This window comes from Streptopelia decaocto (genome assembly GCF_964273445.1).
Source record: "Streptopelia decaocto genome assembly, chromosome: 2".
NCBI classification, from domain to species: Eukaryota; Metazoa; Chordata; class Aves; order Columbiformes; family Columbidae; genus Streptopelia; species Streptopelia decaocto.
In genome coordinates, this window is record NC_138655.1 from 108,268,419 (window position 1) to 108,289,571 (window position 21,153).

General features: G+C 44.3%; 1 protein-coding gene across 2 annotated transcripts in view; it reads left to right on the forward strand.

Moving 5' to 3' along the window:
- PDE1C (phosphodiesterase 1C) overlaps positions 1-21,153 on the forward strand; it is a 345,637-nt gene that overhangs the window by 301,497 nt on the left and 22,987 nt on the right. Inside the window, exon 18 of one of the 2 annotated variants that reach the window (XM_082044788.1) lies at positions 10,505-10,570. In XM_082044788.1, coding sequence (XP_081900914.1) covers positions 10,505-10,570 — 66 coding nt within the window. Of the gene's footprint in view, positions 1-1,985; positions 9,324-10,504; positions 10,571-21,153 lie in introns of those variants that run through there. The other variant, XM_082044787.1, reaches the window with a different exon arrangement.

Here is a 21,153-nt window from a genome sequence, read left to right on the forward strand (position 1 = left end):
TGAATCACTTCCAAGGTTAAGGTAGTGTAGGGAACCTACAATGTTTTGAAAGGGAAATTCAGCTAGGAAACTGACACATCTGCTCCACCAAATAGAAAAACAATTTAAAGTAAATGCTGGACTGGAATGTTCTCACTGGAGCTGATGATGTGGCTGACAGAAGCAAAAAGCATTATATGACTCCGTTCTCAACAGGGAACTTTTAGAGTCTGGAAAAAACATTGCATTTTCCCTTGTTGCATCAATGAGCATGAGAGAGGTTAAAAGTCTTGTGAGTATGCATAGCATAGGAGGGGAAGAGCATGTTGGATGGTATTTCAAGCTCTCTTTCAGATTCCTGGTGTGATTCAGGAAATCATTTAAGAGATTCAAAAATAATTGCTGCTCAAATATGCCATTTAGTCCGTGTGTCCCAAACAATTACCTTTCCTTTTAGGTCATTCTTTTGTCTTTAAAATGTGGCTGATGATACATCTCACAGGATTGTTATGATCCTGTTAATGGCAGTAAATCAGGCTGAACTTCTTAGAGGAGAGACATCAAGGAAGAGTAGTACTGTTGTTACAGCTGTTACTATTGCCTCTTGTTGTAGATGGTGCTGTAAGTACTGCTGGGAATGTGACTATTCAGTCTAAATAGGCCCAATGAATTGCTGAAAGCCTAATTATTTACAAGAGGTTCTTAGAATTACATCAATGAGCAAGGTATTGTACTAGCAACTTACAGGGGACCATCCTGAAAGGAAGAGTCCCCTCGCTAGCTATACAGTAGAAGAAAACAATACCAACTCACTAGTAGATTTGTGCCAGTGGATACATTTGTCAGAGATAATGCAATATAGCAGCAAAGCCTTTGATCTTTGTTTTGCCAGTCTTTTATTTCCTTTGCCCAAATATTACTTAAAACAACAACAACATGTTATTGAAGGCAAAAGGAATTAACTGATTTTCTGAAAGGGACCTAAAGAGATTCTAATGTAATCACATCTTCTGAGGCATGCCCAGCCTTACAAATAAATTCATCTCTCCTTGGGCTCAACCTTCTTGGCTGAGAGACCCTTTCAAATGCACTTTCAAATTCTGCTGACATAAGCATTGTTAGAATAATAGTAGCTAAGCAGAGTGCCAGGCCTATTCAGATAACTGGTTTGGACAGCCAGTATAGAGCAGAATATTCCTATTCCTGTTCGAAGCTTTTCTAGATGAGGGTTGGGTAGAGTGTCCCCTTTTGTTAGGAAGTCTTCTCTTCCACTAGAAATAATAAAAATGGCTTCTTGTGTACATTTCTTCCTCAAGGAGATCTGTTCATTGTGAAGATTCACTTGTGATTTAACTATATAGAAAATGGTTATGTTTGTATATTCAGGATAATGTTAGTCAAATTTAGCCTAATTTTGAGGCCAAGGAATTATAAATATTTGACAGAGGAGTCAAACAGATTGTAAAATGCACATTTTTTTTTAGATCTCAGGCATGTATCCATACCTAAGGCTGTGCTTTTTATTGCAAGCTCTTTGGCAGAAAGGGGCTTTTAAAATACAACACTCTTTTACGTTTGGAGCATTTTCTTCACCTCAAACCACATGTACATCATTGTTGCTTTCAGGAGCAAAAAGGTGCTGATGAGCAAGGGTGATCAGAGAGCCCTGCAGCATAGAAGCCCAATGGGATTTTTTCATCTAAGCATACTGGATTCTCTTACATGATCCCATCGATACCAAAGGTTGAATTCCCACTGGATTAGTCAGAGAGCAATGGATTTCACTTTGTGTAGGACAGAAACGGTATTTCCAGTCAAGCCAGTAAGAGGTGTTGCGTTGCTGTGCCTCAGCCTTTCAACAGTTAAACAAAGCTGCGCTGCTTGGAGGAAATTAGGCTGTCTAAACTGATACCCTTCTTTTTCTTTCCCAGATTACCTGGCCTTGGACAAAGGGGAGAAAGGCAGCATTTGACACTTTTTCTTTTTCTTTTTCTTTTTTTTTCCAGATACGGAAGAATAAAAATATATGTAAAAAAGAGACTGCAAATTTATTTCATCATTTTAGCTGAGCTTCTTCATTCCTGTTCTCCTCCTCCTTCCACAAAGACCGATTTCTCGGGAAGGCGTTAAACAACTTTCAAAACACTCCTCCTCCCACTGGCTACTTCACAGCTAATGACTCTGGGTTCTAGGATGGGGGTCTTGGGTTTTTGAGTCAGTTTTATTTTTGTTTGTTTGTTTGTTCGTGTATGTGTACATTTTTTGTTGTTTTGGGAAGGTTTTTGTTAAAAAAAAAAAAAAAAAAAAGGTGATTTCCTGATGCAAATGGTTCCATTTTTCTAGACAGATCAAGCAAATAGAGGACAGTTATCTTCAAAAGCCAGTATTGCCTTTTGCGATGCCTCAGCTTGTGAAACCAACATTAGATGATATAAAATAACATTTAAAAAATAGGAAAAAAAGAAAGAAGAAAACTTAATATTACTTCACTTTTACTCTTTTTCTTTTCCCCAAGAGCCGTTTCCATTTGCTGGTAGACAAAATTTGCCATCAGTTTTACCCTCGCCGTAGAAGATTTTGTTAATTAGAGTGGTGAATTTGTAGAGTCATTTGGCCATTTGTTAGGATTTTATGTCTTTCCCAGATGATGCAATGATAGCAAAATGTTTCTAACCAGCAGGCAGACTCACTCAAACCTTGATTTTGTTCTGTTTTTGCAGTTAATAATAGGAAAGGAATAATCAATGAAAGGGATACTCCCTTAGGGCAGATTTTGTTGTCAGTCTCTGAGAGCATATACTAAGGTACTACTTGACGTGCCTGCCTTAACCTGAGATGACAGATAATGAGCTGTTTCCCACATTTGTTCATGGTCACTGCTCTTTCTATGACCTGATGATCTAAGAGAAGCAGGGCAACAGGGAATCACATGGATCAATTCTTACTTTTCTCTCAGTGTGGTCTTTCTTTCATCATTGACTGAATGGATAGGCCACAGAAAAGGAAAAGTGTTGCTGGAGAAGTACGGACAGACAAAACCAAAATAAAAAAGTGTGTCCTAAATACACTGCTGGAGTTGGTGGATAAAACTGTCTCATCCAGTGGGGTTAGACACATGGAAAGTAGCCATCATTTTGGCCCCTTTTAAAGAAGAAATGTTAAAAAACTAACTGTCAGGCCTTGATTCAGGAAGGTATCTGTGTATGAGAAATGTCAAACATGTATGTAACTGCTTTTATGGCTGGAGATTCTTCATAGGGATCCAGTCTGTGGAAATCAAGACACGTACATACACACAAAACTGCTTTTTGCCTAAGCCCTTCTTGTTCAGGATGAGGTCTTGCTGTGTTAGTAGTATATGTATTTTACAAGGAATCAGAATGCTGTCATGGCTCTTTGCTATGTAGAGAACATGCAAAACATTGTCTTAGGAAGCTAAATCTTTGGTGTTTCCTTTTCATGTTGAAAAGCACAGGACTTTACCACCAGCCTATATTAGAGCTTGGGTCTCTGTTCCTGTTTAAACTGTGCATGTACAGGGACAAGCTTCCCACGTCACTAGCAGAAATCACAGCAGTGAGCTCAGCCTAAATCCACATTTAAACGTGAATACCTTCTCACTCAGGAGTGTTTGTATCTGGGATTTTGATTATTGAGGCTAGAGACATTTTGAGTTCTTTTTTTTTTGGACACTAGAGTTTGAGTTTGTTGAAAGCCAGAGACTTAGATTAGGTTCGTGCTGTGAAAAGGTTGCACTTCAATCACATGTTTTCAGAAGGAAGAAGTACAAAAATAACTTTTGCAGTTCTTAAAACTCAAAGTTGGCTTCACTGAAGCAGCTCATTTAAATAAAATAAATATAAGGGCACGTAGTGTTCCTGTTCAAGAGCTCATGGTTCAGTGGTGGCTCTGGCGTAGATTTTCTGCGGAAGTGGAGGTGCTGGGAAGACAGTGGCCCCGCATTCAGCTCTGAGCACAGTCCATGTTGTGTGACAGGCAAAGGGCTGTGTCACCACATCGCACTTTCGTACCTGCCCTTTCACCCGCTCCATCAGCATTCAGCCTCGATAAGAATGGTAGGATATGACTTCCGGCTCTGGCCAGGCTCTTTGAAGGCACATTGGTGAAACATCAATAATGCAGAACTAAATACCGCAGTGGTGACTCAGTCCCCCACTTAGTCAGAGTTCTCCCTGAAGTCAGGGGGAACATACTCTCACTGAGCATTTGGTCAGAGTGTCAGGATGATTTAGTCAATATTTTTTATGTTACCATTACCTAATGTACAGTGACTAAAGATGCCTTAGATTATGCACAATAGAATAATATTAATTAAAAAAAACACTAAATATTTTTCTTCTTCTATTTCTGATACATATTTTCTTTCTTTCTGGGAGTGACTTCTTTCAGACAGCGAAGCCAGACTGCTTAATTCGCGGCAGGTCAGTTCTTGTTTCTCATGCACTGGCACAAAGGTGTGAAATCAGGAAATGTTTTTTCCTCGATTGTTACTCACCACCAGCAGGAGCTAGTAAGGGAAGTGGTAGATTTGCCATCTCTTGGGGACTGCAGATCAGAGCTGCCATTCTGGAAGGGATGCTATAGACAAAGTTACTGATCTCAGCACACAGGCATGCAGCAAAATGTTTTGCAATATACAGGCAGTCAGAGTTAGCTCTAACATTCTCACGCTCTTTTAAAATCATTTGAAGAAGCCACAGTGGATTAATAGCATTTTTTTAGAATTTTTTGTTGTCTCATAAAAAAAAAAAATCCCTGTGAAATCTCTTAGCTCGGAAATATATAAAGTGAAATCTAGAAACTGAAATCCTGCAAAGAGACTAAGCCAGATGAAAGCATCTCTTGTGAGTTCCCTTCCCAGGATCACACCTAAATTCCCTTGCTCTGTCCCCCACCTCCCTGGAACACCGCAGCATTGTGCTAGTGCATTGTGAGCCAAGGAATGGTATGTTTAGACACCTCCCAGTTAAACTAGAGATCAGCCACTGTGCAATTGTATAAAAAAATAATAAAAATTAAAAAAAAAAAAAAACAACAAACAGAACTGCTTTCTCTTATTTTATTCTGTGAAAGGAAGGAAACAAAAACAAAAAGTGGAAAAGGATTAGGTGTTCATTAGATAACGGCCTGTGTTTATAAAGAGTGAGAAAGGATTTCTGGTTTTACATCCCTTCCTAACTTTCCCCAGATGTATAGAAATTATCTTTTTAGATGCCTTCCTTTTCTGTCCTCAGTAAGACGATACAAGCAATGAATAACTCAGACATTCTGCAAATATAGGACCCGTATCATTGGCCTCATGCTGACATCCTGCAGAATTATTTGGGAGCGCCCATCAGTAGACACAAAAGGGTCTTCTGGTGCCAGAGTGCTGCTCATGGAGGGTGGCACAGGCTGGGAAGCCGTGCGATAAGATGACATTCTTCTGCCTCTGTGCAGGGCCTGCTGGTGTCCTCAGAAAGCTCTGACTTGCTGGAAAAGCACCAGGCACCTTCTGCTTCCCAGAAACTCGTATGTCACTTGAGAGGGAGAATCCAGACACTTTACCTACTGAAAATAGGGAGGGATAGCATAGCAAGTATCCCTGTCAGTGTTCTTTCATTTATCTGGGACTGGTGTTCAGGGAACTAGCAGACCTTTGACTCATGGTGACCTAGTAGTTGAACTTCTGGACATACTATAACAAAAAACAAAACCACAAAAAAACAAAAACAAAACAAAACAAAAAAAAAGGAAGAAGAAAAGCCAGCAATATGTTTTTATAGAATCAGAGAATCAAAACAGTTTGGCTTGGAAAGGACCTTCAAATGTCATCTTGTCCAACCCGCTGCATTGAGCAGGGACATCTTCAACCAGATCAGGTTGCTCAGAGCCCCGTCCAGCCTGACCTGGAATGTCTCCAGGGATGGGGCATCTACCACCTCTCTGGGCAACCTGTGCCTGTGTTTCACCACCCTCATTGTATCCTGTTTATTGTTTAAATGACACAAAGAGTGACAGTTCTCTGGGCTGCACTCAGTTATTTGAACTGTGAGTTTCTGGGACAACGTGCAAGAAGGGTTCACACATGTGAAAGAAGGGATTTATTTTTTAAATCTTTTTTTTTTAAACGTAAAAGCCTGCGGTGCACTCTCTCAAAATGCTTAAGTCAACCAGCTTTCCTTACAAACTGCACAATATTATTTTTCAGAGTTACATGGTCAGATTTTTATGTTTAAGTATAAAAAGGTGATGGATGTCATTAATGTTTTCCATGTTTGAGAAAAAAGATAAGATGCTGGAAGACCAATTTTTTTTTTTCTGATGATAAAATAGGTGGTAGATTTAAAAAAAAAAATAAATTTTGCAATTTAAGACTGAAAACATATTTCAGAGTAGTCAATCTAGCGCAACTGATGTTTCTCTGAAAGTGCAGCCTTTTGTATAGCTGCAGCTGGTGTGAACACAGTATGTACTAATACAGTAGGATGTCTAGCATCAGAATTTATCTGGAATTTGCGAGCCTTATTCCTGATGAGTGAATGAAGGAGGCAAATTCCTTTTTCTCCTTGTTTCATTTTCGAGCATATATTTTGTGGTTGGAAAGAAACTTTTCCAAAGTGTAGTTGGTTATATCAGGCAAGAATGGAATATGGTGGTGTTTTTGCAAATTACCCTTTGAATATACAAACGTTTGCATATGTACTTACAAAGTTTTGCAAGCGCAGTCTGGAAGCAAAAATATTTTAAATTTTATGCCTGGTAGCGCTGTGCTGCTTGGTAATCAGAAGGCCCATGAGCTCACTGAGCTAAAGGCAAATATTATAACTTCTGCTGTTAGTCCTTGCAAATTCTATGGTGGGTCCCAAGCATGGCTTTTAATTAAAAAGCACAATAATCTAGTCAAATTGTAAATGATGGAACCTTAAAAGGACAGTGCTTTTTTTGCTTCAACTAGAATAAACTAGTCTATCTCCAGGAACATGTGAGATGGTCTTAAGTATTTCTTATTGGGCCCTTTTTCCTCACATTCTATTTTATAATACTGAAACTCATCATCCTCTAATGATCTATGCCATATAATGGCCATATATACTCAGCAAATGACAGCATAATCAAGTCTTTTACTCTTTTTACTTTTTTTTTTTTTTCTTTTTAAATCCATCACCTCACCCGGTAAATAAAAACAAGAGAATGATCCTGTGCTTTCCAATGTGTTGAACTGGTGCTGATCTCAGAGCTGTGCTGGCGCGGTGTCTGAACATCAGCACTCAAAACCGGGCACATCCTGGCTGAGGATGAGCAGGAGCCCTGTGGCACTGACCCGATGCAAATCGCTCCAAGAAACTCGCATCCGTGCTGGCCAGGTAGAAGGAGGAAAAAAACCCATGCTTTCACATTTTAAGACATAAATTTAGCTTCCTCCAAAGTGGATACCCACAACATGAGCAGGTCTGCTCCAGTCTCAGTTTAGCATCAGCTGTGCTGCTCCTCCTGCACCCACAGGCAGACAAGTTTGCAGCCCCAGCCAACCCTTTCTTTGTCTGTGATGAAAGCAGGAGCAGAGTGAGTGGTCACTGCCAATACCATCATTTTCAGTTGAAATGAAAAGCTATCCATGCATTTCCTCTTCTGAGACTGCCCTGGCATTGCTGCAATGCGATGTCCCTTTTGAGCCCCAGCAAGCACAGAGGGTTCTGATCTGTACCCAGGCAGGACCGGGACACATGCCTATCTCTGAGGCATCAGCATTCCCTTCCCTGGTGACTTGGCCACCAGGTAGAAGAAAATGGATCTGCTTCCAGGCAAGCTGGCTGAGGACCTGAAGCTCAGTTTTAGCTAATTTATTTACCCTCATGCCTAAGTGCAAGACAGGACTCACTCACAAGCCTCGCAGCAGAGTCTTGGCATTTTGTATTCTTTTGATTCTTCTAAGTGCAGGTGTATCAACTGCTGTGTACTTGTAACACTCCAGTTTTAGACACTATCCAGTGGTAGGAGGAATATACGTAATCCTGTTGTCTCTGCAAGTTGTCATAGGAGTGCATCTATCAAACAAAAGTAGTTATGGCCATTGGGGTTTTCTAGTGAAAAAAGCTAGCAGTAGAATGACAGAGTGAGCATTTTCCTTTTCTTCTTGCTTGGATGATATTTTTATACACTTTTATATGCAATTTTTTTAAATATTTGCTATTTTTATTGTAGGATTCTGGTTGGGTTTTTACCAGACCTTCTGGTTGTCTGCAGGCCCAGATTCTCACAGGAATATTTCCCTTTTCTTCTCCCCATTCTTCCCCAGTAGACAAAAGCCATTGCATTTGCACCATCAGCTTAGAATTAAATAGCACCTCAGGCCTGGTCACTCTTCAGCTGCACTGAAATGGAAGGAAGTTGCATACAAAGTCCTGCTGGTCCCACCGCAGTGTCTGGGACCAATCACCAAATAACCGAAACATGTACAACTAATGACATGCAGGGCGGTCTGTGTAAAGACCATGCATCAGAGTGATGCTGCCTTCCTTTGCTATGAGAGGAGCTGCTTCCACCACAATGTGTTTAAATAAGACTGTCTCTCTCTCCTAGTTCTGATGATGCTACTCCTTTTAGGCACTTCAATCAAATTCGTACCCTAGTGCACTGAGTACCTTCAGCAGGCAGGAAGGGTGGACTTTGTGGCTTATCTATGACAGTAGATTTCACTGCACTTGTGGTTAACCCTACAATGACCTAAATAAAGTGAAGAAACATTAAGCCTATTGGTAGGAAGGACAAGGGGAAATTAACCAAATTCAAGGATCTTGGTCATGTAAAACAACCTCTAAGCTGGCTTTCTGCAGGGAATTCCATGTATGAAGTTGAACATAAACTGTAGAGTATTTTTGTGGTAGCAGAACTGATTGTGGAGATGTCTTTCTTGAGCTGAACTAAAATGGACAACAGACACCTGTTCTCTAACATTTTTCCAGGAAGAAAGAGGCAGGTTGTTAACACTGTTTTGCAGCAGGGGGTAGAAAGCAGGTTACCATCCACACTGAAAGCAGAACTCGTTACAAGTTTGTTCCTGGGACTGGGTGGGTGAGGTAATGAAAAAAAGACCTATTGGGTTTGTTGTGACTCATAAGGAAAAAAAAATGCAAAACGCAAATGAATGATGCCATGTAATGCCAAGTATTCTCAACTGTTCTGAGAATAGTTTTAAACAATATGTATTGTTAGTTCCTTATTTCAAAGAAGAGGCTCGTGGTCTCTAAATGTATAAAACATTTTTCAACATTCCAGTTTTCCTGTAACTGAGTCCATGTATATTCATCCTATTACCAAATAAAAACAATGAGGTCTCTGCTCTATTTGAATGAAAGTTGCAGAAGGGTTCATTTTATTCTGGTATTTTCTACATGTGATCCAGGCATGGCACTTGCCATCAGCATCCGGGTCACTGTAGAGTACTAGTAACAATCAACTTTTTTTTCTTCAAGCATAGCAGGAACATTACTTGGGCAGCAGTCATTGCTCACCACTTGCCCTTGTGAGGAGGAGTTAGTGGTATTACCTAATTTGTACAGCCAGGGGACCTGAGCTAGGGAATTCAAATAGCTTATTCAAGGACCCCAAGGTAAATCTCTACCCATTTGGGGATTAGGCATGTCAGCCTTACCTTTTCCCTTCCCCCTGGCTTTGTGAATTCACTTTTGCCTGAAATTCCAGTTTTAATTCACTCCTTTCCTCTCTGCGGGGGGCGTTCCCTGGTGTTGATTTCCTGAAGAACGTGCAATGTGCTTGCCACTGTACCTACTCGTATTCTTACGCCTTATCCACTTGGTTGGAGTCTGCATGTACCTCCAGTCCAGTGCCAGTGGAGATGACACCAAGCTGCCAATTCCTGTTAGATATTGAGGGTGTTGATGTAGTTGCCTGTGATCTTCAAATCCAAAATACTGACTGCCACAAAAGCAAGAAGGGAGAAAATATGGTTTGGAAAAGACATCCAGTGATTTGAGTGACCCACCTCCACTTGAAAGTACAGTATCAGAGTTCTTTCTCTGGTGTGTATAGCCAGTGACATAAATACCCAGAACCGTTACCAACCAGTGGTTCCCAACATGCTGCAGGTGCTTGCTGAACCGCCACAGAAGTGAGGTAAGTGCCGCAGCGGGGAATAAAACTGGCAATTCCCAGTTTGGTGTGGACTTCAGCTGAAGGGAAAGCTGTCTGAGATCTGGCAGCAGTTCATAGGTCCAAAACTTCAGAACATGAAACCTGCGGAATCAATAACTTGGGTGTCTCCACCCAAACCCAGCAGGTGACAAAAAGAAGAAAGAGATGTTTGATATTGACTCCTGTAGATGAAAAGGTGTCCAGAAGTAAGGCTAATTTCCCTGTTAGTCTCACCTGAAGCCGTGGATAAGAAATGGCAGAAAGAAGACAGCAAACACCTTGGAGTGGTAGCAGCATTATAGAAAGTACTTTCATGGCTGGTGGGACTACTGTTCATCCATCTCTTCTCAGACTACCCTTTTTTTTAAAGGTTCCGTACGACGTTCAGCTGACTTAGCAGGCTCGGGTTCCGTGGCAAACCGCCTTACATTGCCAGGTCAGTCAGTACCACCTCTAAGTTGCAGATATGCACAGCTTTAGAAATAGGCACTGACAGTGCCCACTGTTTGGGAGTTGGATGTAAACAGATAACTTCTTCTCCAGGTATGGCACGACTTTTGCACATGACATTAAAAAAGGTAAACCCATTCATAGGGATTGAACAAATGACATTATGGTTTTAATTGTCTATTCTGCATTTCATGTTTTTTAAACAAATACCTTATGTTTTGTAGCTTGCATTTGATTGGCAAATTAATTTGGGCCTTTATCACATGGACATAGACGCTGAAAGGAAAAAGTGAGGTTATTCTGTGCACCCAAGCACAGCTTTTTTTGTGCCCTACCCATCTACCAAATCCTGCTGTTTCACCGTGACAACAATTTTCTTAATCCTATCATCTTTGTCCCACAAATCTGTCAGAAGAAAAGTAGGAAAATCTGAAGGACAGAGTGGTGTGAAGAAGATGCTATCTGGCATGTGCATATAAAAAGGCATTCATACATATATAATGCACAGTATGTGAAAGAGTAAGTCTGCAGGAAGACAATGAGAAATCACCAAGAAAAAAAAAAACAAACTTCAAGCAAAGTACTTTACAAGTTTTGCTACAGATATTTTCATAAGTGGCTGCTGTGCCAATAGACAGAGTATAGTGTGGCTCCATCTGCAGATGCCAATGTGCAGTAGCACGTTCCTGTGCTGTTTCAGTTCTCCAAGCTGTTCATGGTGTGGTGCTCTTTCACAGCCACCACCCCAGCAGATTGTTTCCCTGGGAACAACTGCAGCCACCACTTGGGTGTAAGGAAGGAAAAGAATGAGCAGGAGTGTGAGAGAGTTCAAAACACTTTATTCCCTTATTACTATGCTCCATGGGTTACTGTACGGCTTGTGAACAAGAACGAACAATCACTGAAAGTAAAATTTAAACCTCTGAGTGGCATGCTTACGTGGGGACTCCCAGATATCTAACTCAAAAAATTTTTTAGATGGAAAGCATGGAACAGCAAGTCTCATAAATATCTTAATTTCTGAAGCTTCTAATAATTGGCAGTGACAACAAGTATTACCTGTATATATTGCCTATTTCTCATACACTCCCAGCAATTCCGGAATTCTTCTATTTATATTCATAGCAGAGGCTACTACTTTGGATGTCTTCACCCAGGATTTTCTAGCAGGAGGCATTTAGAAGGCGTGCTCTTGGGAGAGATTCTGGAGAGGTCTTGCTTTTTGGAGAAAGAAAAAGGTTTAGCTTTAAGGAAAAATTGTTAAATGAAACATTCAAGTCACACTACACCCGTAACACTCATCTAATATAAACAACTAGCTCAATTTTTATAAAGTTTGACGTGTTTAAAATGTTCCCGAGTTTATTTTTAATGAGCAGGGCTTACACAGGGTTTTTCATCAATTTCTACAACACACCACTTTTAAATCATTGATCCATTAATAAGTACCTGCAAACAACAGATCCCCCATCTCCTCCCCTCCTCTCCCCTCCCTTCCCTTCTCCCGTCCCTTCTCCCGTCCCTTCTCCCTTCCCTTCTTCCTTCCTTTCTCCCTTCCCTTCTCCCTTCCCTTCCCCTTCCCTTCTCCCTTCCCCTCTCCCTTCCCTTCTCCCTTCCCTTCTCCCTTCCCTTCCCCCTTCCCTTCCCTTCTCTTCCCTTCCCTTCCCTTCCCTTCCCTTCCCTTCCCTTCCCTTCCCTTCCCTTCCCTTCCCTTCCCTTCCCTTCCCTTCCCTTCCCTTCCCTTCCCTTCCCTTCCCTTCCCTTCCCTTCCCTTCCCTTCCCTTCCCTTCCCTTCCCTTCCCTTCCCTTCCCTTCTTTCTTCCCTCAGAACCACTTTCATGGACACATAACACAATGGATACAAGTGTTTCTACTTTATTTTATTATTTTATTTTATTCTATTTTATTTTATTCTATTTTATTCTATTTTTTTTGATATGTTATATTATATTATGTTATTTCATTTTATTTTCTATTTTTAATTTACTTCATTTTATGTTATTTCATGTTCTGTTATTTCATGTCATTTCTGTTTCTCACTCTGTTTCAGAGCCAATGCTCACAGTCCTTAACACAAGCCCATGTGTAGCCTGGAGCAGGCTGATGCATTCTTCAGGTTAGCTTGAAAAAACAGCCCTTGCAGGCTGGCAAAGGCAAGTCCCAGAGCTGCAGAGAGCAGCAGCAGGAATAGAGGCCAAGCTTTCCCTGGTTCCTCAGAGGGGGAACCTTGAGAATGAGGCGTGGGACTGACCATGCACAAAAGAAGAAGAAGAAGAAGAAGAAGGAGAAGATGGTGATGACGAGTCTGGTATACTGGGTTGTTTTCCAGAGCTCCGTGACACGTAGCGATGACGAGCAGACTTTTTGCCTTCCACACCTTGTTTTGCTGCTGTGCTTCTTGGGCCAGGAGGCACGAGAAGCGCTCTGGTCCCTGCCAGGGGCTTGTGTTGCCCACAGGGAGAGGTGCCGAGCGGCAGCTGTGGATGGTACAGCCAGGCTGGAGCTCTTCTAAGCAGGGGCTGTTTTGGTGGAGGGAGGCTTTTGGTTTTGGTAGCTTGGTTGAGGTTGTTGAGGTGGTTTGAGGTGGTTTGTTTGAGGCAGGTTCTTCTTTGAGGGTGGTTGTGAGAGGCTGATTGTTGAAGGCTGGTGGGTTTAGGTGGCTTGATGTAGGTGATTTTTGGTTGAAGTTATCTTGCGTTGTTTGTTTTAGGTGGGGTATGTGAAGATGTTTTTGTTGAGGTTGTTTTCAGTAGTTGGCTGGAGGTTGGTGTAGGTGGTTTGGTTGAGGTTGTTTAGATGATTTGAGGTTGGGTGGTTTAGGTGGGTTATTTGAGGTTGGTTTAATGTGTTTCTGTTTGTTTTCAGTAGGCAGTTTAGGTAGGTTGGTGGATGTGTGTGTTTTTAGGTAGGTTGGTGTAGGGAGGTTTGGTTTCCATCGTTGAGGTGGCTTGAAGGGTTTGTGTTGAGGTTGGTTCAGGTTGTTTGGCTGAGGTTGGTTGAGTTGTTTTTAGGTAGGTTGGGTTAGGTGATTGGGTGAGGGTAGGCTGTTTGAGGCTGTTGAGGTGTTTTCTGGTGGTTTAGATTGAATAGGTGGTTTAGTCTGGGTTTCTTGGTAGGTTTGGTTATGGTCGTTTGGTGGTGGAGGTTCTTTTGGTCATTTGGCTTAGGCTGGTTGGGTTGTTTGGGTTGTTTGGGGTTTGTTGTTTTCAGTTGTTTTGTGCTGTCTGAGGCTGGTTGTGTGTTTGTAGGTTGTCTGTTTCTCAGAGGCTTCATGTTGTTGAAGCTGGGTTCTCGGAGGTCATTGAAGGTTGTTTGTTTGTTTGTTGGTTTTGGTTGGTTGCTTGAGGTTGATTTAGGTTGGTTCAGGTAGTATGTTGTAGATCGTTGAAGGTTCTTTTTAGGTTGTTGATGGCTGGTTGTGTGAAGATTTTGAAGCTAGATTGGTTTAGGTTCTTGAAGGTTGGTTGTTTGCAGGTGTTGAAGGTTGGTTTAGATGAGTTGTTCTATGCTGGTTTAGGTAGGCTGTTGTAGCTAAGTTTAGGGCCGCCTCGTGGAGCAGCAGGCACCCAGCCCAAATGGCCCAAAGAAGCCGTGGCAAGGGGCCGTGCTCAACGCTGCAGAGGAAGGCAAAAAACCCCCGGAGACGCTTGCTGTCCCACCTGGGGGGAAAAAAAGCCTTCCTCCCCCCAGCTGCAGGGCACGAGAGGCCATCTTCCTGGTGCTTGAGCAGCAGGCAGGAACCGAGCCAAAAGGGCCCAGAGGAGCTCTGCAAAGTGGTCATGCTCAATGCTGCAGAGGAAGGCAAAAAACCCCCGGGGACCAGGGCCAATCTGCCCCGGGGGAAAAAATTCCTTCCTGACCCCAGTGCTGGCGATCGGCTGTTCCCTGAGCATGTGAGCCAGACCTGGCTCCTTGTCCCACAGGCTGCTCATGCCTCCCAGGACCTATGCTATGCTATGCTATGCTATGCTATGCTATGCTATGCTATGCTATGCTATGCTATGCTATGCTATGCTATGCTATGCTATGGTACCCTCCGTTGAGCTGGAGCCATCTCCCGGACTTTCGAGAGTGCCCAAATGCCTAGGACCTTGGGGGCAAGAATCCTTCCTGTGCCTGGTGGGACACCAGTGGGTGTTCCAAAGCACTACAACCCCTTGCAACCCCTCTACCTCCTATTTCTTACGGCTCCTGAGCCTGTTTCCGTGGGGCATGAGGATGGTGAGCTCTGCTGTGCTCCTCCAGAAGGAATTGCCTTGGTCTTGCCACTGCTATCCAGCTGAAGAGGATTTCCATCCATGAGCTGAGCTTGGAAGGTGGCCCTGGCAGCAGATTGTCTTGCAGTAGAGAACTTCCACCAGCTCCTCTAGTGCTTCCTGTGGGATGTGTTGGGGCTGCCCCCGGGCCGGCTCTGGCAGTGGACACGGGACCCGGCTGCTCGTTTTGATCCAGCCTGGGGCATTGTGAGTGCTGCGTTGCCAGGTGCTGGCATTGTGACACGGGGGTGACAGAGCCAGGCGTGTGCAGCCCCGCCCACCCCCGCTCCGCCCAGCACCCTTGGGAGGAAGCCTTTGGGGTGCTGGCCCCGAATCAGTCCCTGTACCTACAAGACAGGGGAATAATCAACCTATCTGTGTCCCTTTTTTGCAAAAATACAGTGTGGATTTGTTGCCAGTCCAGCCTCACTTCCAGTAGCGCTACTGCCTGTGACCATGTCGCGTTCAATGACACGAAGGTGCCTTCTGGCTGGCACTTGGGGCAAAGACTCATTGTGTTTGGACTTTCTCTTCCTTAGACAGCTCCCGCCTCAGTGGATGTTTTGGCACCCATGGGTTTGGGGACTCAGCGGGTTTTCTCTCTTGGGCTGTTTAACACTGGGACCTTCCTACCCATGTCCTCTAAGCATGGCTTGCCCAGCAAACTGTTTGCTGAGGTACAGTTTGCAAATCAACCCTTCCCGTGCAACTATTGATATAGGTATGTGATGGGGACTAGGTATTAGTGCAATATTTTTCAGGTATGGAGCCCTCAGGGCCATGTCAGGGATTATCATGCAGAACTCCAGGCATAACAAAGCTGAATCATCTGTTCTCCTCTTCTCTTCTCTTCTCTTCTCTTCTCTTCTCTTCTCTTCTCTTCTCTTCTCTTCTCTTCTCTTCTTTCTCTTCTCTCCTCTCCTCTCCTCTCCCTTCCCTTCCCTTCCCTTCCCTTCCCTTCCCTTCCCTTCCCTTCCCTTCCCTTCCCTTCCCTTCCCTTCCCTTCCCTTCCCTTCCCTTCCCTTCCCTTCCCTTCCCTTCCCTTCCCTTCCCTTCCCTTCCCTTCCCTTCCCTTCCCTTCCCTTCCCTTCCCTTCCCTTCCCTTCCCTTCCCTTCCCTTCCCTTCCCTTCCCTTCCCTTCCCTTCCCTTCCCTTCCCTTCCCTTCCCTTCTTTCTTCCCTCAGAACCACTTTCATGGACACATAACACAATGGATACAAGTGTTTCCACTTTATTTTATTATTTTATTTAATTCTATTTTATTTTATTCTATTTTAATTTATTCTATTTTATTCTATTTTTTTCGATATGTTATGTTATATTATGTTATTTCATTTTATTTTCTATTTTTAATTTACTTCATTTTATGTTATTTCATGTTCTGTTATTTCATGGCATTTCTGTTTCTCACTCTGTTTCAGAGCCAATGCTCACAGTCCTTAACACAAGCCCATGTGTAGCCTGGAGCAGGCTGATGCATTCTTCAGGTTAGCTTGAAAAAACAGCCCTTGCAGGCTGGCAAAGGCAAGTCCCAGAGCTGCAGAGAGCAGCAGCAGGAATAGAGGCCAAGTTTTCCCTGGTTCCTCAGAGGGGGAACCTTGAGAATGAGGCGTGGGACTGACCATGCACAAAAGAAGAAGAAGAAGAAGAAGAAGGAGAAGATGGTGATGACGAGTCTGGTATACTGGGTTGTTTTCCAGAGCTCCGTGACACGTAGCGATGACGAGCAGACTTTTTGCCTTCCACACCTTGTTTTGCTGCTGTGCTTCTTGGGCCAGGAGGCACGAGAAGCGCTCTGGTCCCTGCCAGGGGCTTGTGTTGCCCACAGGGAGAGGTGCCGAGCGGCAGCTGTGGATGGTACAGCCAGGCTGGAGCTCTTCTAAGCAGGAGCTGTTTTGGTGGAGGGAGGCTTTTGGTTTTGGTAGCTTGGTTGAGGTTGTTGAGGTGGTTTGAGGTGGTTTGTTTGAGGCAGGTTCTTCTTTGAGGGTGGTTGTGAGAGGCTGATTGTTGAAGGCTGGTGGGTTTAGGTGGCTTGATGTAGGTGATTTTTGGTTGAAGTTATCTTGCGTTGTTTGTTTTAGGTGGGGTATGTGAAGATGTTTTTGTTGAGGTTGTTTTCAGTAGTTGGCTGGAGGTTGGTGTAGGTGGTTTGGTTGAGGTTGTTTAGATGATTTGAGGTTGGGTGGTTTAGGTGGGTTATTTGAGGTTGGTTTAATGTGTTTCTGTTTGTTTTCAGTAGGCAGTTTAGGTAGGTTGGTGGATGTGTGTGTTTTTAGGTAGGTTGGTGTAGGGAGGTTTGGTTTCCATCGTTGAGGTGGCTTGAAGGGTTTGTGTTGAGGTTGGTTCAGGTTGTTTGGCTGAGGTTGGTTGAGTTGTTTTTAGGTAGGTTGGGTTAGGTGATTGGGTGAGGGTAGGCTGTTTGAGGCTGTTGAGGTGTTTTCTGGTGGTTTAGATTGAATAGGTGGTTTAGTCTGGGTTTCTTGGTAGGTTTGGTTATGGTCGTTTGGTGGTGGAGGTTCTTTTGGTCATTTGGCTTAGGCTGGTTGGGTTGTTTGGGTTGTTTGGGGTTTGTTGTTTTCAGTTGTTTTGTGCTGTCTGAGGCTGGTTGTGTGTTTGTAGGTTGTCTGTTTCTCAGAGGCTTCATGTTGTTGAAGCTGGGTTCTCGGAGGTCATTGAAGGTTGTTTGTTTGTTTGTTGGTTTTGGTTGGTTGCTTGAGGTTGATTTAGGTTGGTTCAGGTAGTATGTTGTAGATCGTTGAAGGTTCTTTTTAGGTTGTTGATGGCTGGTTGTGTGAAGATTTTGAAGCTAGATTGGTTTAGGTTCTTGAAGGTTGGTTGTTTGCAGGTGTTGAAGGTTGGTTTAGATGAGTTGTTCTATGCTGGTTTAGGTAGGCTGTTGTAGCTAAGTTTAGGGCCGCCTCGTGGAGCAGCAGGCACCCAGCCCAAATGGCCCAAAGAAGCCGTGGCAAGGGGCCGTGCTCAACGCTGCAGAGGAAGGCAAAAAACCCCCGGAGACGCTTGCTGTCCCACCGGAAAAAAAGCCTTCCTCCCCCCAGCTGCAGGGCACGAGAGGCCATCTTCCTGGTGCTTGAGCAGCAGGCAGGAACCGAGCCAAAAGGGCCCAGAGGAGCTCTGCAAAGTGGTCATGCTCAATGCTGCAGAGGAAGGCAAAAAACCCCCGGGGACCAGGGCCAATCTGCCCCGGGGGAAAAAATTCCTTCCTGACCCCAGTGCTGGCGATCGGCTGTTCCCTGAGCATGTGAGCCAGACCTGGCTCCTTGTCCCACAGGCTGCTCATGCCTCCCAGGACCTATGCTATGCTATGCTATGCTATGCTATGCTATGCTATGCTATGCTATGCTATGCTATGCTATGGTACCCTCCGTTGAGCTGGAGCCATCTCCCGGACTTTCGAGAGTGCCCAAATGCCTAGGACCTTGGGGGCAAGAATCCTTCCTGTGCCTGGTGGGACACCAGTGGGTGTTCCAAAGCACTACAACCCCTTGCAACCCCTCTACCTCCTATTTCTTACGGCTCCTGAGCCTGTTTCCGTGGGGCATGAGGATGGTGAGCTCTGCTGTGCTCCTCCAGAAGGAATTGCCTTGGTCTTGCCACTGCTATCCAGCTGAAGAGGATTTCCATCCATGAGCTGAGCTTGGAAGGTGGCCCTGGCAGCAGATTGTCTTGCAGTAGAGAACTTCCACCAGCTCCTCTAGTGCTTCCTGTGGGATGTGTTGGGGCTGCCCCCGGGCCGGCTCTGGCAGTGGACACGGGACCCGGCTGCTCGTTTTGATCCAGCCTGGGGCATTGTGAGTGCTGCGTTGCCAGGTGCTGGCATTGTGACACGGGGGTGACAGAGCCAGGCGTGTGCAGCCCCGCCCACCCCCGCTCCGCCCAGCACCCTTGGGAGGAAGCCTTTGGGGTGCTGGCCCCGAATCAGTCCCTGTACCTACAAGACAGGGGAATAATCAACCTATCTGTGTCCCTTTTTTGCAAAAATACAGTGTGGATTTGTTGCCAGTCCAGCCTCACTTCCAGTAGCGCTACTGCCTGTGACCATGTCGCGTTCAATGACACGAAGGTGCCTTCTGGCTGGCACTTGGGGCAAAGACTCATTGTGTTTGGACTTTCTCTTCCTTAGACAGCTCCCGCCTCAGTGGATGTTTTGGCACCCATGGGTTTGGGGACTCAGCGGGTTTTCTCTCTTGGGCTGTTTAACACTGGGACCTTCCTACCCATGTCCTCTAAGCATGGCTTGCCCAGCAAACTGTTTGCTGAGGTACAGTTTGCAAATCAACCCTTCCCGTGCAACTATTGATATAGGTATGTGATGGGGACTAGGTATTAGTGCAATATTTTTCAGGTATGGAGCCCTCAGGGCCATGTCAGGGATTATCATGCAGAACTCCAGGCATAACAAAGCTGAATCATCTGTTCTCCTCTTCTCTTCTCTTCTCTTCTCTTCTCTTCTCTTCTCTTCTCTTCTCTTCTCTTCTCTTCTCTTCTCTTCTCTTCTCTTCTCTTCTCTTCTCTTCTCTTCTTTCTCTTCTCTTCTCTTCTCTTCTTTCTCTTCTCTCCTCTCCTCTCCTCTCCCTTCCTTCCCTTCCCTTCCCTTCCCTTCCTTCCCTTCCCTTCCCTTCCCTTCCCTTCCCTTCCCTTCCTTCCTTCCCTTCCCTTCCCTTCCCTTCCCTTCCCTTCCCTTCCCTTCCCTTCCCTTCCCTTCCCTTCCCTTCCCTTCCCTTCCCTTCCCTTCCCTTCCCTTCCCTTCCCTTCCCTTCCCCTCCTTCCCTTCCCTTCTTTCTTCCCTCAGAACCACTTTCATGGACACATAACACAATGGATACAAGTGTTTCCACTTTATTTTATTATTTTATTTAATTCTATTTTATTTTATTCTATTTTAATTTATTCTATTTTATTCTATTTTTTTCGATATGTTATGTTATATTATGTTATTTCATTTTATTTTCTATTTTTAATTTACTTCATTTTATGTTATTTCATGTTCTGTTATTTCATGGCATTTCTGTTTCTCACTCTGTTTCAGAGCCAATGCTCACAGTCCTTAACACAAGCCCATGTGTAGCCTGGAGCAGGCTGATGCATTCTTCAGGTTAGCTTGAAAAAACAGCCCTTGCAGGCTGGCAAAGGCAAGTCCCAGAGCTGCAGAGAGCAGCAGCAGGAATAGAGGCCAAGTTTTCCCTGGTTCCTCAGAGGGGGAACCTTGAGAATGAGGCGTGGGACTGACCATGCACAAAAGAAGAAGAAGAAGAAGAAGGAGAAGATGGTGATGACGAGTCTGGTATACTGGGTTGTTTTCCAGAGCTCCGTGACACGTAGCGATGACGAGCAGACTTTTTGCCTTCCACACCTTGTTTTGCTGCTGTGCTTCTTGGGCCAGGAGGCACGAGAAGCGCTCTGGTCCCTGCCAGGGGCTTGTGTTGCCCACAGGGAGAGGTGCCGAGCGGCAGCTGTGGATGGTACAGCCAGGCTGGAGCTCTTCTAAGCAGGGGCTGTTTTGGTGGAGGGAGGCTTTTGGTTTTGGTAGCTTGGTTGAGGTTGTTGAGGTGGTTTGAGGTGGTTTGTTTGAGGCAGGTTCTTCTTTGAGGGTGGTTGTGAGAGGCTGATTGTTGAAGGCTGGTGGGTTTAGGTGGCTTGATGTAGGTGATTTTTGGTTGAAGTTATCTTGCGTTGTTTGTTTTAGGTGGGGTATGTGAAGATGTTTTTGTTGAGGTTGTTTTCAGTAGTTGGCTGGAGGTTGGTGTAGGTGGTTTGGTTGAGGTTGTTTAGATGATTTGAGGTTGGGTGGTTTAGGTGGGTTATTTGAGGTTGGTTTAATGTGTTTCTGTTTGTTTTCAGTAGGCAGTTTAGGTAGGTTGGTGGATGTGTGTGTTTTTAGGTAGGTTGGTGTAGGGAGGTTTGGTTTCCATCGTTGAGGTGGCTTGAAGGGTTTGTGTTGAGGTTGGTTCAGGTTGTTTGGCTGAGGTTGGTTGAGTTGTTTTTAGGTAGGTTGGGTTAGGTGATTGGGTGAGGGTAGGCTGTTTGAGGCTGTTGAGGTGTTTTCTGGTGGTTTAGATTGAATAGGTGGTTTAGTCTGGGTTTCTTGGTAGGTTTGGTTATGGTCGTTTGGTGGTGGAGGTTCTTTTGGTCATTTGGCTTAGGCTGGTTGGGTTGTTTGGGTTGTTTGGGGTTTGTTGTTTTCAGTTGTTTTGTGCTGTCTGAGGCTGGTTGTGTGTTTGTAGGTTGTCTGTTTCTCAGAGGCTTCATGTTGTTGAAGCTGGGTTCTCGGAGGTCATTGAAGGTTGTTTGTTTG